The following is a 17,037-nucleotide window of genomic DNA, read 5'->3' on the forward strand; positions in this document are numbered from 1 at the left end:
TTCAAAACATTATATTTTCAGTCACGTTATTATGCCAGTGATAAGCATACACATTCTATACAATACACATTACAATTTCTTATGTGTATCTAAAAGGAAAAATCTTGAAAAGAATAATTGAATACATACTCATACATGTACAATATCTCTATCTTTAATTGTGCAATGTTTATTCAGTTTTCGTTTGGTGATGTTGTAACATATTCTATTGTTGGGTGGGTTGTTTGTTACAAATAGTGCCAAGTCCATTGCATGTAATTATCACAAATGTGTTTATTTCTTTTCTAATGTTCACTTAGGCCTACAACTTGTGTCAAAGTTCACAGTGTTGCAACAGAAATTCTGAGACTAATGGTTCTAACACTTAACTTACAAATACATAATTTACAGAATTCTTTTGTAATCAATTAATTAATTGAATAGATGTGATAACTGTCACTGAATAACTTTTCTAATACAGAATCATTTACTCATTACTTCTTAACTTCTCATTAACTTCTTTAACTGCTTTCTCATATTTTTAATGTATCCCCCTACTTTCACATACCATGTGAACCTTCTAGATTATTACATCATTATGATTACCAGCTCCCTGTAGCAAACAAAATTAAAACATTGCTTACAACAGTAACTTTAGAGAAGCTTGACATTTAAGATAAGTTACTGTGACACATTTTACTGTGTAGGTGTAGTCAAGTAGCAGGACAGAACCTTTAGCACAGCCAAAACTAATGTTTATGAATATACAAAGTAATAAAGAATGATGAATAAAAAATAGAATAAAGACCTGAATTGTATAATAAAAAACTAGAATATAGGTATTGTAATTAAAATATAACCATGTTAAATGTAATAAAAAGTAAAATAATGTACTAAACATATTGTGGGGTCTGTCTAACACAACTAATCTAGCTTTAAGTAACCCTGTCACTACAAAACGCATGGAGCGAGTAACATGAAGTTTAATCTTCCCAAAGCAAAAAAGAAAATGCAGATGGACAAATTTGATCTCAATTAGCTATTCCTTGTCAGTGTATATGTGGAGTTTCTTTTGCACAGTAGAATTATGGAACTGCAGTAGTTGAACATCAGAACGTTTTATTGTGCCTGACCATGTGCTTCCACCATGATGTTGTGATCAATAACTTGTGACCAAAGCAAGTTAGATATGTAGATAAGAAGCAAAAGATAATAACTTAGTAAATACATATACTCATCTGTCTAGGAATATCTAATATCATAAACCACAAGAAAAAACTTGTAATGATTATGGTGCATTGATTTATCTGTTGAATACCTTTTTTTTTATCAATGTTGTGTGTGTGTGGTATTTGTTAGCTGGCCAACATCCTTGTAACAACAATAATGTTGATTCTTTGCTCTGAAGCAGCAGCTAACTCTGTTGTGTCCTGGTTGGCCCTGTAATAAAACTCTGGATTTTGGAGCCAATGAGCCACATTTAAATCATTGCGCTACCACAATATATTCCTTGCACTTTATTTTGTGGGTGCATTATAAGAGTGGCAGCAGTCCCTTAGTGTAGGTGGTAGGGTGCTGCTGACTGACTGCTTTCCTTCTTGTCATTAGTTTAAAAATTGAGGACTGCAGCAGATAACCTTAGTAGCTTACCATAAGTACAACCTTAGCCACATTTAATGTCTTTGGTGCTATAAGTGGAACTTTTCAGCCATGGAATGGCAGGTCATAAATGCCAGTATGATACCTGTCTGGTCTTCATCCCATCTTGTTGCAGGTGCAGAGAAGATTGCATCACATTATCCTATTGAGATATAATCCTCCCTTTAATTTCTTTCAGCATGTGTATTAGTTAAATACTTGAATATATTATAGATTTTTTAACTGAAACTGATTCCTTCCATTTCTTTTAGCTAAAACTCCAGTCATGGCTGAACGGATGTTACAGCAAAGTAAAGAAGCAGAAGCTGCTATGGCTGATGTCTTAAAGACGGAAGGAGGCTATGAACCTTTCAGTGTATGTAATATGAACAGCACTTTATCATTCTATATGAATTATGTGTGGTACTCTTTTACTATTAACCAGAAAAAAAAAGTGATTAAGAAAGGAGGTGTTTATGAATGCTTTTAGTGAAGAAAATATCAGTTTTCTTACCCATTTTTGAGTCTAAAGTACACAGTGCATCATTTATTTTGGATTAGATGTGGTCTCTACATGACTGTAGAATGCATTATTTTATTATATCATAACTTAGAAATAGAAGATGCTATAAATATTTCATTTTAAATATGATGAAGTAAATTTTGTAATAAATATTAAAAACACGATAATACTGAAAAACATCTCTAATACAGATGTTTTGGAATTAATATCTAAAAAAATTAGTTCATAGTATTTGAACTACAAAAAAACAACATTAGCATTGAGCTAGTTTTCGTATTCAATCGGGAGTTTAGAAAGAATAGATTTAAATGGTAACATTATAATGGAATGTACAATAAAATGTGTGGCATACATGTTTTATAAATAACATTGTTCAGAGGAACTGTTATAGAGAAAGGCTTAAATATAAGTATAAATGCCGTATCTTTAAAATAATAATATGTATCAAATAAAATCACTGAGAATCCCAAAGTAATTACTTTAATGACAACAGGGAGGAGTTGATGTTATTATTTAGTGTTGGGTGATCATTGAAAATAGAGAGGCTTTCTCTAATAAAGAGTTCATAATCTGTGGTTCCGAGATCGATAATTTTAAAGTTTTCTAGGAGTATGGGGTGGTTGTTTTTCTCACTGTGAAATCGTATACAAGACTCATCAACATTTATAATTAAAGATATGTTTAAAACCAAAGACTGTTTCAACTGTTGGTGTATTATATGAGTGACAGTGAAGTCTAATATTCATTTATGAGTAATGCCAAATGGTTGCCTTCTTTCTGTTACACTTTTAAAAATTAGTGCTAATTATGGTTGAGCTACCGGGATTTCTGACCTGTCCATTTAACCTTTTATGAGCAAATGTTGTCATTCAAATGAACAAATAAACTAAAAATTGCTATTGTCATATTTGTTCATGATGTGAGGCTTCGGGGGAGGGGAAGGGGGTATTGACATAAAGCATACGCTCTAACTGACTGACAATTTAAAGTATATCTAGCAATAAACCTTGTGATATATTTGATCATTCAGTATGAATATCGAGTATTGTCCATATTATAATCATGAGAAGGTATTTTTATGAAATATGCTGTATAAATAGATTTTTTTAACCTCAGTAAATTCTGCAGAACTTTATACTGTGTGCTTATTTTTTTATTAAAAATTATTAGTGTGAAAATTTCAATTTTGTCAACATTTTTTCTAAATAAATTCCTTAAACATCACTTGACATCAGGGTCTTGAAATTTAATATACAATTATGTTGCTGTGATACACTTGCATTTGAATGTTGGCTTTGCTCATTCTTGAATATAACTTGTCAAACTTGGTATAATAACCAAATAGTGTCTTGTAGGTAAGTTAACACAAATTACAGCATGTTGAACAAAAAAAAACATTCAAAAAATGAATATTTCACTGCATCCTGATGCATCTTTTTTAATACTGGTGATATAGTAATGAGTTCTGTTTTTCGCTGTTTGTTTGTAACAATAGGATATCTTCTCTGTGAATTTATTAAAAGGCTTTGTCATAAATATTTACAGTTGAAACTGTAACCATAAGTCTCTCAGTAATGACTTTGATTTCATAAAATTATAATATTTTGTTTTGATTATAAAAATAAAACAAAATCTGAGAAATTTATATTTAACTATAGAAATGATGCACAGATTGCAAAATATGTAGGTTAAAATGGCAGCCTAAGTAGAAGTTATAGCTCAGTAAGCAAAAGTGAGATGCCCATATAAGTATTAAAATATAGAAATATATATGTTATTCAACTGTTTGTACATCTGATTGAATGAAGATATCTATAATAACTGCCATTTTATATCATTTGTGCAATGTCCAGGAAATACATCTAATATATTCATAATATATTCAACGTGATTTTTGTTTGTCAGTAATCTTGTTTTTTAAACTTTAAAGTAGTTTTTGTGACTTTTTTTGTAGCAGGATGAATGTTTTTTTATCTTGTAAGACTTTCATTCACATTGTATATTTTATTTTTTCAGCATTAGTCTATCAATTTTTAATGGCTCTTGAAATTTCACACCAATTTTTTATTATTATTGTTTTGATACCGCCACACAATGTTTTTTGTAACTTTCAGAAATTTCTGTGAATACAAGGATTGATTTTAAAACATGTAATTCAAGATTATTCAATATGTGATTGTCCAGAAGTATTGTTTTGACTTTTTTATGGTCAAGTTCATATCCAAATGTGTTTATTAGAGATTTTCACAAATATTGAGTTTTTGCAACTTTTAACATTTACTGGCTTCTTCATAATTTTCCAGATGTTTTTTTTCAAAACAATAAAAGTAATGTAGGTTTCAATAACTTTCTAGAGAACAACTCCAAGACATAGACACAACAACTTCCATGATGATCAGTCAGATGAAAGTGAGACATCTAGCATTTGTTCTGATCGGTCATTTAGTTCTTACAGTGGACATGTTGATGTAAGCATATTTAATAAGAAATTATTTTCTAATTCAACATAATTTCTGGTGTAATAAATAACTAAACAATGTTTTTGATTTGGACTTATGTTTATTAGAGGTTTTTTAAACACATTTTTATATGCATAAGAAAAATGAAAATCAAGAGACTTAATGAATCAGTTAATTTAGTTTTCATATACAAATTTGAAATATTAAAGGGTAGCTTAATGACCTGTGAAATGAAGAATTTGTTTGTTTTTTTGAAAAACAGACTTGAGTTCTAGAACAGCTTTATTAACCCTTTATAATCTCCACCTGTATATTTACGCATGCTAGACATAATCTCCATCCTTAGGTTTACACCAATTACGGTAATGGAAAAACCATTCCATGGATGATAAATGGTTAAGACAAATTTTGCAACATTGTTTGTTTTTTGCTTTATGTGAATTTACCCTTTTTTTTAATGTATAATTTTATGAAAATCTTAGAAATGTACATGATTATTATATACAGATTATAAATAAATAGGCATTATTTGGAGAGAAAAGTAAAGCAGAGAAGGGAGTTCTTTTGTCCAGTAAGCAGGTGGGGATAGTTTCCTATTTAAGAGGAGTTATCTTATTTGTTTGTATTGCTTCTTTTTTGTTTAGAATTGTTCTGATACAAAAGTTAAGAAAATAAAAAAGTAACGTGTTATTAACCTAATTATTCTGAATAGAATATTGTTTGAAACTTATATAATACATTTTAAATACGTATGAGAATTTTAGGAGCTTTAAATAATGATGTTTAAGAAATATTCATTTCATGATGATAAAATTACATCAAACCTGCTATTATGTTCAACTACTAAAGTTTTTTACGATGCTTTTAACTGTATCAGATAGCTTCATATGGCGATTTCTGTAAAGCTTTTTTTTTCATCTTTGGTGATTCATGTTTAAACTGCTGTGCCTCGGTATACCCACTTTTCTGATTGATAACTTATGCACTGATGGAACATGTGGGTCATGAGCAGTGTATCATCTAAGCTGTGAAGCTGCTCAACAACCAACCAAATGCCGTACACTTAATTTTTCCAGCCGCACACATCCTTAGTAATGGCGAGAAGTCTCAACGTGCTGAAGGCCTTAATGACCCTGGCAGTAAATTGGCTGAAAGCCCAAATAACCAACTGGTAGCATTGCAAAGTAGCCTAAAAAACTGATAGTACACATTTGCACATTGCTCTGATACTGTTGCACATTAAAAAATTATTTCCGCACATAGATAGAAAAAATTAGAGGAACATTGGTCATGAGTACGAAAACAACCATAGCTTGTTGATGCTTTTACAAACATGTCACAATATCTAGTGAACGAAATTCATCCTTATTGTAAAAAAGTCATAGGCAGCAATATAACATCACCTGTGGTATCTTTTTTTCATTTCAGTATATCAGTCTCAAACTTTTTCATTCTTGGTATTTTTATTATTATTATTACTACTATTTTGAATTGCTGACTAGAGGGAAGGCAGTTGTCTGGCACTACCTGTTGCCAACATTTTTTATATATACTTTTTCTTCTTGAACTGCTGACTATAGGGAAGCTGGCTGCCTTGCACCAGCTATTTCTGACTTTTTTTTTTTTGCTTGCTTATCTGTACGTAACATGATTTGTGGAACATTGCACTAAATGATTAAAGGGACAGTTGATTGATTAATTAGAAAATACCACTAGTTGTCCAGCTCTACTGATAACTCAAATTCTTATTGATTGAATATTATTAACTCTTTCCATAGGGCATCTATTTTTACACTTGTTAAAAGGGTTTTACTGAGTTGCATTCAAAATTTAATTAACTCTCTCAATATGGGCTCAGTCAATTTGACCGACCACATGACCTTTTTGTACTTGTTTAACTCTTTCAGCAACCTGGGACCAACCTTATAACCATTCTGTGCTTTTTATAGTTTTCATGCTATAAATTTAAAATTAGTAAGTGAATGTTAATGAAATTTGGCACATTATCAGTAAACATTATGATGCTTTCATACGCAAAATATCAAATTTGTTATTAAGTATTAATGTTTGTAAAGCTGGTAATGTAATTCGATAGCGTAACGTTAGCTCCACGTTCCCCAAGTGATTTACAACTTATAATGGCATGAATAGTAGTTAGACAGTTCAAAGGGTAATAAAACAATAAAATTTAATTACAAATTAATATTCCAAAAAGAGTTTAAAGCTACTTAGGATAAACGAATGTTGTTTCATGTTGCAAGTCATTCTTGGAAGAAAAAAGGGTAATTTAGATTTATTTCGATTTTTTTTTTTTTGGTTGTTAACCCTCTCTCCCCAGGTAGCCTTTACTGCACATGACACAAGGTATTAGAGTCTTACATTCAAAATCTTATTGAACTACTTTTTGTTTATATTATACCAATTAAAATCTTAGCTAATAATCCATAACTTAATAGTATGTAAGTTTTAAGTTCTTAATTCTACAAGGTAATATTAAAAAAATTCTGAATTTCCCCGAGTGTGACACATGTGACATATTTTATCTATTCGTCTTCTTTTCACTATTTTATCCACCCCCCACCTCCAAAAAAAAAGTACAAAATGTAACATAAATTACTCCCTATAAAATTTTCATTGCTAAAAAAAACAATTTTTATAACCTTCAATTTTGTTTGGTTACAGATCTATCAAGTAAAAAATCAGATCCCTCCTGCCACACCCACCTGTCACATCCTCTCTTTCAGAATTTGTTAATGGTTCTCTCTTACATTTAATTATATATTATCTATAACCAATAGAAAGCCAAGGTTTTCATCTATCAAATGACATATTATATTACATTGTGTTCTGAACAGACAATCATCAATTTCACTAAGAGTACAAGCTCCATCCCTGTAGGAAAGCTAACAACTAGCTTGAATGAATTTGTAACGGCTCTTGTTGCATAGTTAAAAACCAGAAAAATATTGAGAGTTAGAGGAATTGTCTGCTTTTTGCATGTTATTAGTATATGTTCTTTGGTGCATTATTTAATTAAATAAAAATTATGTAGTGCATTACTACCATTAGTATAAAAAAGTAGGTTTAAGTGTCATTGACAATCGACAGCAAGAAAAAAGAAGATTGGGTAAGTACTTTATTTCTTGTTTTTCATGTTTATTCTTTATTTATTATTATAAAAGCAACTAAAATGTAAAAATATGGATCTTTTTAGGTTAGTTAAGATTAAATTAGTTGAAATAATAATAAAAATGTTTCACTAGGCATGTACATGAGCAGTTCGTAGTAGCTCATGGGTAATATAATTCGTTAGCTTAACATGAGCTGCATGTTCCCTGAGTAATTTTCAACTTATAATGGTGTGGATAATAGTTAGACACAGTTCAAAGGGCAATAAAATGTAATTATAAATAGATGTATACTGTTAATAGTTTAAAGATACTTTGGATAAATTAATGTAGTTTCACACTACATTTGAAGTCATTCTAGAAAGAAAAAGAGGGTAATTTAGATTTATTTCTATTTTTTTGGGGAGGTGGAGGGGTTACAAGGTCAGTCAAATTGACCAACCATGTGTAAAGGTAGGGTAGAGAAAATAACAGATAAAAGTATAAAGTTTTACTGTAAACAAACATTTGAAATGAGTTTAGGAGGTTTTAGATATTACACAAATGCAATTTGAGATTTTAATCTTAACATTAAAATCACTTTGCACATGAACAATTCAGAACAAATACTCAATATATTCATGGACAAATTTGTATTGAAGCTTATTATAAATACTTCACTAGAAAATATGATTTTTTGTATGTGAAAGACTGCCAAATTTTGTGAAGATATACACACTATGTTGAAAGTTAGAAGTATTAAATCTATAAAGAGTTTAAAACAGTACAAAGAGGTCACATGGTTGGTCGAATTGACCGAGCCAGTACTGAGAGAGTTAACAAAACTATAAACCATGAAACACAAAACACTAAAACAGCTGAACAAACTCACATTTATTCACACATTTCACAATTACAACTTCCAGCAGCACTCACAAACAAATTGCAAATTTGTATTGGCGCATGAAATCATTATTTATAGTGTAGGTAACTTGTTTTATTGTGCTAGGTGATAGTACTCAGAACTGCACACTATAGAGAGATCCCTAGATGAGAATTCATTTCAAATTTAGCTGTCTCGGATTATTAATGCAAAAAATTACATTACCCAAAAATTTTGAGTATTTATGAATGTAAGTATTGGTTTGACATTATTATTCATTCTTATGTAGTTTATAAGTACTTTTTTCTTTAATATATTGACTAGGATGTTGCAGATATTATCCACAACCTTTCTTCTATTCACTGGTCAGACAGGAAGGAGGGGCTTCTTGGTTTATGTGCTCTTTTTCGTTCATCTCGTTTGCTTACATCCCTAGAACTACACCGAGTTGTAGAAATTTTTAGCAAGATGTTTATGGATCCACATACTAAGGTAGTATCACTATAACACTCACTGTATTTTAACAAGTATAAATTACATTATAGTATGGTTATTGTATGTTACTAGAGAGGAATTAAGTTTCTACCAAAAAAGTCTGTTCACTGTACAGAAATACAATCAAATTAAGCATGTAGTATTCTGTTATTTGTAAGAAAATATTGTGATTATTTTTAAATCAGGTTTAGATGAGGTGAGGTTATATATTTATGTACAAACGAAACAATTCAATTTATCCTTTCCTCTTTTAGTTGTGTGGGCCAGATTTTTGTTGTTTTTGCTGCTTGTACAATAATCCTAAATTTCATATGAGTAAGAATTTTTTAAGGAAATTTTTGTAAAAGTTTGACGTGTTATTTACCATGTATTCCATAATAAGAGATTTTATATTTAATGTATTCATAGTTGATATTATTACAGGTGTGTTGTAAGATTATATTATATATATATCAACAATGTAAGAGCTGTATCAATTTTCAAGAAAAAACATTCACATGATTGAAGATCCAGGTATGGCATGCTTTGGCTGTGAATGGTCCATGTCTCATTGCAGCTCTTAAAAAAACACACCTTACTTTTAAGTTGTTGGTGTACTGTAAGAGTGATGGTCAAATCTTACTATTTGGTCAGACAAGAATAGCCCATCAGGCTGTATCTTCAAGAAAGGAAGAACATTAATTACAATAATAAATAATTATTCATATAAAATAGACATTTTATAACTTTTTTCAGTGTTGTCTTAACTTTACAGTATTTGCCAGTATAGAACATAACCAAGCTATTGCATACTTTCTGAGTTTCAATTGAACTGTTACAGACAAGTGTAGGTTTTGCTTATCAGTTTTCCTATAAGTTAAGACTATAAATTGTATCTCTTATTTTTACAAAGGTCTTCACCCTATTTCTGGACACATTGAAGGAGTTGATTCATGCTCATCATGCAGAACTCCATGGATGGTTATATGTCCTAATGACCCGACTCCTTATGAAGTGTGGAACTGACGTCCTCAGTTCTGTACAAGCAAAAATACAAAGAACGCTAGACATTATCAGGTAGGTTAATAATATAACCCTAAAAAATATCCACAGATGGCTCTGAAATAGTGACATAACTCTTCATGAAGTGTGAGACAGATATTCTCAGCTCTATAAAAGTTTTAATAACATTAACAAGCTGATACAAAAACCATATTTTTTAGCATTTGTATGTTTGCAATATGCTAAATACTACACTTTTGTTGATGAAATATTTCAAATTTACAAGTTCATACATAAAGCCATATCATTCAACATTTGTATGTTTGCAGCATTTAGAGATTACTACAGTTTTATTGATGAAACATCACAGTTTTTTTCTTTTATATATATAAGCCAAGATCTAAGAATCTTCATTTATTACCAGGCCCTAATTTTCTGCTCTGCTGGTTAATAATGAGATTCTCAGATCTTGTCTTAGGTGTGTATTTTCCAATGAATTGCAATGGATAAGTCACTAAGAAAAAGACCAGACAGGTTTATACAAAGAACAAATATTTAATACCTTTTCACTTATTCAACTCTGTGTATGGGTTTCTAAATCTGCAGTATGCTGCTCTCCCAAGCCCTTGACACTGTCTTAAATATGTCAATAAACCCTCAAGTTTCTAACACAAGAAAACAATGATAGGTTCTTGTTACATCAGCTGGTGAATGGGAAGTGAAGTTATTTGTTTCAAATGGACTTCCTTTTACTCTTGCTACAGGAATCCTTTTGTGCACATGCCAAAAAAATTTACTGAGTTACATTCAAAATTTAGTTAAAGTATTTTATTATAATGGTATACAAATAAATATGGTATCACAACTCAACTTATAATTAGAATTTTAATATTGTATAAGTTTTAATTCTTAATTTTATAAGGCAGTATAGAAAAATAATCCTGAATTTCCCCTTACATGAGAATTCTGACATTTGCTCTCTAGTATTCCCTCTTTAATTTATTTATCACCCCTCCAAGCATAGCTTTTATAGCCTTCAATATTTTTAGTTACAGAGCCATAAACTAGACAATTGGGCTCCTCTTGCCACACCCGCCTGTCACATCCTATTTTTCAGAAATTACTGATAACTCACTCTGACATTTAATACTATATTATTGATAACCAATAGAAAGCCAAGGTTTCAATCTTTCAAATGATGTATTACATTACATTATTTTCTCTATAGAGAATTTTCTGTTTTGCTTCCAGTTTGTACTTTATTCCCATGGGAAAACCAATGTTGGCATAGCTGAATTTTCAGTGGCTCTTGTTGCATAGCTAGAAAGCATGAAAAATTTGATAGTTGTAGGACATTTTCTGCTTTTGGTTTGTTATTATTCTGTGTTCTTTGATGCATTATATAAATAAAATATAAAAAATTGTTTAGTGAAGAAGTACCATTAGTACAAAAAAAAAGTAGGGGGAGTTAAGTTTCACAAACAAGTACTATATTTGTTTTTGTATGTGTATTTTTTATTTACTATTATAAATGTAACTAAAATGTAAAAATCAAAAACGTTTTAGGTTAGATAAGGTAAAAAAGAGAATAATAAAAAAATTTTCAGGGGAATGCTAGTGAGCAATGTTCAAGTAGCCCGTGTATTACGTAATTCGATAGGGTAATGTGAGCTACACTTTCACCAAGGGATTTATAACTTGTATAGTGGGATTATTAGTTCAGTTTGGTTCAAGTGGAATAAAGTGAAGTATAAGCAGATGTAGCCTGTTATGAACCTTAATCTATGTAGGATAAACAATTGTAGTTTCCTGTTACAATCTGCAGTCATTCTAGAAATGAAGGGTAATATAAATTTATTTCATGTTTTTTTATGGTGGTTAGAAGGCTGGTCGAATTGACTGAGTCCGTATAGAATTAAGGATGAGACAGTAATAAATAAAATATAATGTTTAAGAGTAAAAAGTATTTGATATTTATTTAGAAGCTTTTAAAGGTTACATAAATGAAAATCTGAAAATTGTCAGGTGAAGAAAAGTATTTTTAACCTTATCATGAAAATCACTTTGCAGTTGGAGCAGTCAACACTCTGACTCCATATATTTGTGGTCAAATGTTTAGTAAAAACAATTTAAAAAGCCTTTTTTGTGTACAAAAGACTTCTAATGTTTACTGAAAACATTCAAAATTATGAAATGAAAACTTTGATGATTACTTTGTGGTTACAAAATCAGTCACATCAATCAACCCTGTATGGAAACAGTTAAAAACAAACGTTAATTTAATTTTTTTCGTGATACAGTTTTATATGGAGTTTTAATTATAGTTGTCTTCCATTATAGGGACTGCTTCCCATGTGAAAAGCAGTTTTATGTTATCGTAAAATTTCTTAATGATCCTCATCAGACACCTAATGACAAGGTAAGTTTTTGTTGTTTTTTTACTTTATGTAAAGCAAAAAGAAATAGATTTTTTCTGAGTAAATGTGAACTCTTAATAGCATTTCGTAAGAAAAAAAAGCATAATATCAAAAAGTGATTGGTTTCTTCTGTTGAGCATTAGCATATTTGCTAATAAGCAGAATGGTAAAATAATTACTATGATAGTTATTAGTATGGTAAACTGGATAACTTCCATAAAATTAGTAGAATAATATTTTTGTTGTAAGCTGTTTTAGACCTGAATTATAAAATTTGTAGTTTCAATGAAAACTTGTCCTTTGTTTACTTAAAAATGATTAAGTTGTTATCTTTAATTGAAAAATTGCTTTGCTGTATTACTTATCTTTTGAAAACTGTGGTTATGATGAAATTAGTGAAAATAAAAATAATTATTTATTTAACCCTTCTCCTGTTATATGTTTAAGTTAGGACTAGTTAAAATCAAATGTTTAAAGATAGTTTTTTAGAAATCCTAAAATTTTCTTTCCGTAGGTAAAGATTATTCTACTGCATTATTTGCATTCTGTTTTGAAGATTATGGACCCTAGTGATTTCAGTGGCTCTAGTAATGAAACTAAAATAGCTGTAATAAAACTAATTTCATGGAAAAGTGAAGTGAAAGTTCCGGAGATAAGAAAGGTAATTATTTACTCTCATACTTTGAAACATTCAGCAACGGTTGTAGTTCTTGAGAGATATTGTGTACACCTATATTCCTAATTCTTTTTAGTTATATTTTTAAAATCTTCATATTTTCTTTTTATGTGGTAATGGTTTTAGCTGAAATCTTGACTTAACTTATATACATTATCAATGTATATAAAAGCAAAATTTTGTTTGTCTCTCTGCTAACTTCTCACACTATTTGACCAAGCACCACCAAACTTGGCATGGTGTTTCATACGGTCTCCGGAAGTAACATGTAGGGGCAAAATTCCCACAGAAATGTTTGGTTAGTAATCAAAAACTAATTTTTTTATTTTAATTTAGTTGCTGCCTTCATGTCATTCTCCTTTTGGTAATACTCAACAATATACATCATCACTTAGCAACAAAACTATCACAATATTTTGTAGGCCTACAGTGTTTATTTTGAATGCATAATGTACATGTTAATTTGTGGTTTATTTTGATTTACTATGTTTTTAATAACTTCGATGATATAAAAGCAAATGGTTTAATTCAGAATCTTCTTAAGTTAGTGTTGGAAAGTTTCCATTAAATCAATCAAACGAATACATTTTTTATATAAATGTTCATAAAAGTAATTTTATTGTGTTCTTAAATACTTATTTCAAGTAATTCCACACCTGTGCAGGGAATGGGTAATTCAGCCAGTAATATATAGAAAAAGTGACTGTGTGTGTGTCTGTGTAGTGAAACTTGAAATTTCTTTCTGCCAAAAAATAGCAAGAGTTTTGAAATTTTGTGAAAACTTTTTATTTGTAATATACATTCATTTTCTTTTTCAGTATTCTCAAGATGTCATCCTGGACATGTTTAACTTAAATACTCCAGAATTTTCTATGTTATTAAACCAATTACCCAAGCCATATCAGGTACGAGGATTGTTTTTTGCTTTGAGATATTTACATTGAGATCCAATAATATCTTTTCTAGATAGTTTAGATAGAATTATTAAAAATTGTCTGTATGTATATATATATATCAAATATTCCAAAAGTTATGCTTTCATAAATTACTAATTTCTTAAGTACTTAGAATACTTTGTAAGTTCTAACAATGCCAGTTTAGTCATGTTTAACTAACAGTACAGGATTATGATAATTTTATTATTGAAATCAGTACTATATACCTCATGAATACTGAAAATGTGTTACATATTATAGTGATGTCAGTGTAAATGTGTATTTACTATTGAAATAACTACTGTGTTACAGGTTGTAGGGATGTCACTTAAAATTTTTTTAGCCAACAACAAAATGAAAAATTACTGAGTCTTATTTCTGAAGCATGTTCTTTCACTTTTTACACTACTGTTTTCAAAGTTTGATATAGTCAAGTAAAATGGAAATAAAGCAAAGGTTATTCTACATTATCAAAAACAATTCAATATGATTTTTTCACCATGTATGAATATTTTCTTTAAAACTTCACTAGCACCACCAATCAAAGCAACTATGCCTGTACTACACAATTGAATGTGTTTGAGATTTGTTTCTAATAATAAATTGAAATAAAAGATAATGATCTCAGCTTGTCTATTAGCTAAAGTACTCTATTACATCATTAGGTGGGAAGGGGGGTGAGCTAAGTTTGAGAATCCCTGATCTGATATACTGAAATCATAAAAACTGGTATAAAGTAAAATTGTGTTTCTAAAAATCCTGTGATTAATGCTTACCTTATGATCATTATCATGTCTTGCAGAGGGAGTGACGTACACTTGCAGTACCTTCCATTCATATGTGTTAATTGAATGATGTATACAAATCTGAAGAAGTTGCTGTTTTAAAGATGTAATCTGAAAATTATGCCAATATTATTGGTTTTGTATAAGTCTAAACTAGGTCCAAAAAGATTGTTTATGTAGAAAAAATATATTTTTCTTAGTTAAAAATTTAGTTTTCAGTAAGCAATGATTTATTGTACACAATTTTAAGAATTAGACTGTTTACAGTCTCAAAAATACACTGGAACACTAAATGAGTTACGGTACAGATAAAAGAATCTCTCTCTGCATTGTTACAGTGTATAAATCTTTCTGCCATTTTTACATAGTACCGGAAATATAACTAACTCCACTAAATGTCTTGTACACTAGCAGCATTTTTAGAAACATGCTGTATTTAACATAAATTCATGTGTAGGCATAACTTTGATCACCTTTTATTCATAATTGTTTCCCTGCAGGACAGCTGTAAATATTCAGATTTACAATGCTAAGATCAGGGGTTCAGATCTCCTCAGTGGACACAGCAGATAGCACGATGTGGCTTTGCTATAATAAAACACACACATACACACTTATTCATAACCAAGCATACTTAGGGGTGACTATTGTAAAACTTTACACATTATTCACATTTGTAGATGTTTTAGATATTGTTATGCCAAATTTTCTTGACTATCTAAATGGTATCAAATTGAGCCAAATGTGGCCTAGTGGTTAGCAAGTTAGAATGCAGATCAGAAGGTCCATAGGTTTGAGCTAATATAAACAGACTTTCAAGTGTGAGGTGGCATTGTAACTATGACAGTAAATCCTATTATTTGGCTAACAGTAGGCATGTAGACAGGTTGTTCTCCCTCTGATCATCAATTTTGAACTTGTGACAGCTATGCCTAAACCTTGGGGGGGATGCAGATAGCCCTCAAGTAGCTGAATAGTTTTGCATGAAATTTCAACAAATTAACACCAACTTCAGGGTCTCTAATCTGGCTGTTTAGTCTTTGTGTTTCATTTAGTGTCATTGAGACTGAAAATAACAAATACCATTAATAAATTTATTTATTGACTAGAACTCATCCTGACACTACAGGTAATGCACATTGTTTGGGCTTTATTTATTTTCTTAATCAAAAGTTTACTTTTTAGGTTTTAATTAAGAAATATACTTTTAATTTTGTGGCCATTAACTTTTCATGTCCTAATACTGATATTACTAATAAGTTATGCTACATTATTTTCTTCTCACAGCTCATAAGATACCAAGGATTTTCCAACTTCTTTTAAAATTAATCAATCAGATTTAGAATCTTTAAAAAATATCAGTAATTTTGTTAAATAAGTAAACACACATATATACTGATGGCAGTTTTCAACATTTTATATCTTTCATTTTCTTCATTATTTTGTTATTCAATATTTAGAAGTATGAAACATGTTTACAACCAGAAATAGGAAACGTAACGCACTACTGCTTATAAAGAGCTACTAATTTTACAGAGTTTTACATAATTTTGTAACCATGTTTTAGTTTCAATTTAGTGAGGAAATAATGTACTTTTTGCTCAGTTTTTAACATTCAACTTTCCACCTTCCCACCCAATAGATACAGTTTTAATATCTTATTCCTTTTACAGTTACAATATACTAGAGGTAATTTGCCTTTACTGTCAAACCAACTGAAATTCACCATATAGATCATGGGTCAGTTTTCATTTGTAGCTTGCTGTTGTTTGGAAAGGAATGTAGGGATAGAGTGAGTACTCATATTTATATTACTGCAGTCAGTTCTTTTGTTGGATGTTAACAGACACAGATACATGGACACGTACACAGATTATGTTGCTTGGGTCACACAAGCAACTGAATGGGTTTTCATATGTTTTGTAAGTAATGTCGTGCTCTTTATATAAAGTTCCTTGTGTAATATGCCAGTGTACTAGATTACCTATCCAGTGATCATTATTATTATTATGCATTCAAAGGAGACAAATCCTCAACTCAAACCAAATTAAACAAATTTCTGTACCATCCCTCAACTTGAGTACAACCTGCACCCTAGGGGAGCAGTGAAACAGAAACTAGGTCAAGTAAGTATGAGTCTTCACAGTAAATTCTGGATG

General features: G+C 30.2%; 1 protein-coding gene across 5 annotated transcripts in view; it reads left to right on the forward strand.

Annotated features, from left to right (window-relative positions):
* LOC106458405 (CLIP-associating protein 1-like) overlaps positions 1-17,037 on the forward strand; it is a 217,305-nt gene that overhangs the window by 177,181 nt on the left and 23,087 nt on the right. For all 5 annotated transcript variants that reach the window (XM_022384708.1, XM_022384728.1, XM_013917922.2 and 2 more), the window contains 7 exons: positions 1,890-1,993; positions 4,495-4,608; positions 8,914-9,081; positions 9,977-10,140; positions 12,406-12,484; positions 12,997-13,143; positions 13,977-14,063. In XM_022384708.1, coding sequence (XP_022240416.1) covers positions 1,890-1,993; positions 4,495-4,608; positions 8,914-9,081; positions 9,977-10,140; positions 12,406-12,484; positions 12,997-13,143; positions 13,977-14,063 — 863 coding nt within the window. The remainder of the gene's footprint in view (positions 1-1,889; positions 1,994-4,494; positions 4,609-8,913; positions 9,082-9,976; positions 10,141-12,405; positions 12,485-12,996; positions 13,144-13,976; positions 14,064-17,037) is intronic.

Source organism: Limulus polyphemus, unplaced genomic scaffold, assembly GCF_000517525.1.
Source record: "Limulus polyphemus unplaced genomic scaffold, Limulus_polyphemus-2.1.2 Scaffold22, whole genome shotgun sequence".
Lineage (NCBI taxonomy): Eukaryota > Metazoa > Arthropoda > Merostomata > Xiphosura > Limulidae > Limulus > Limulus polyphemus.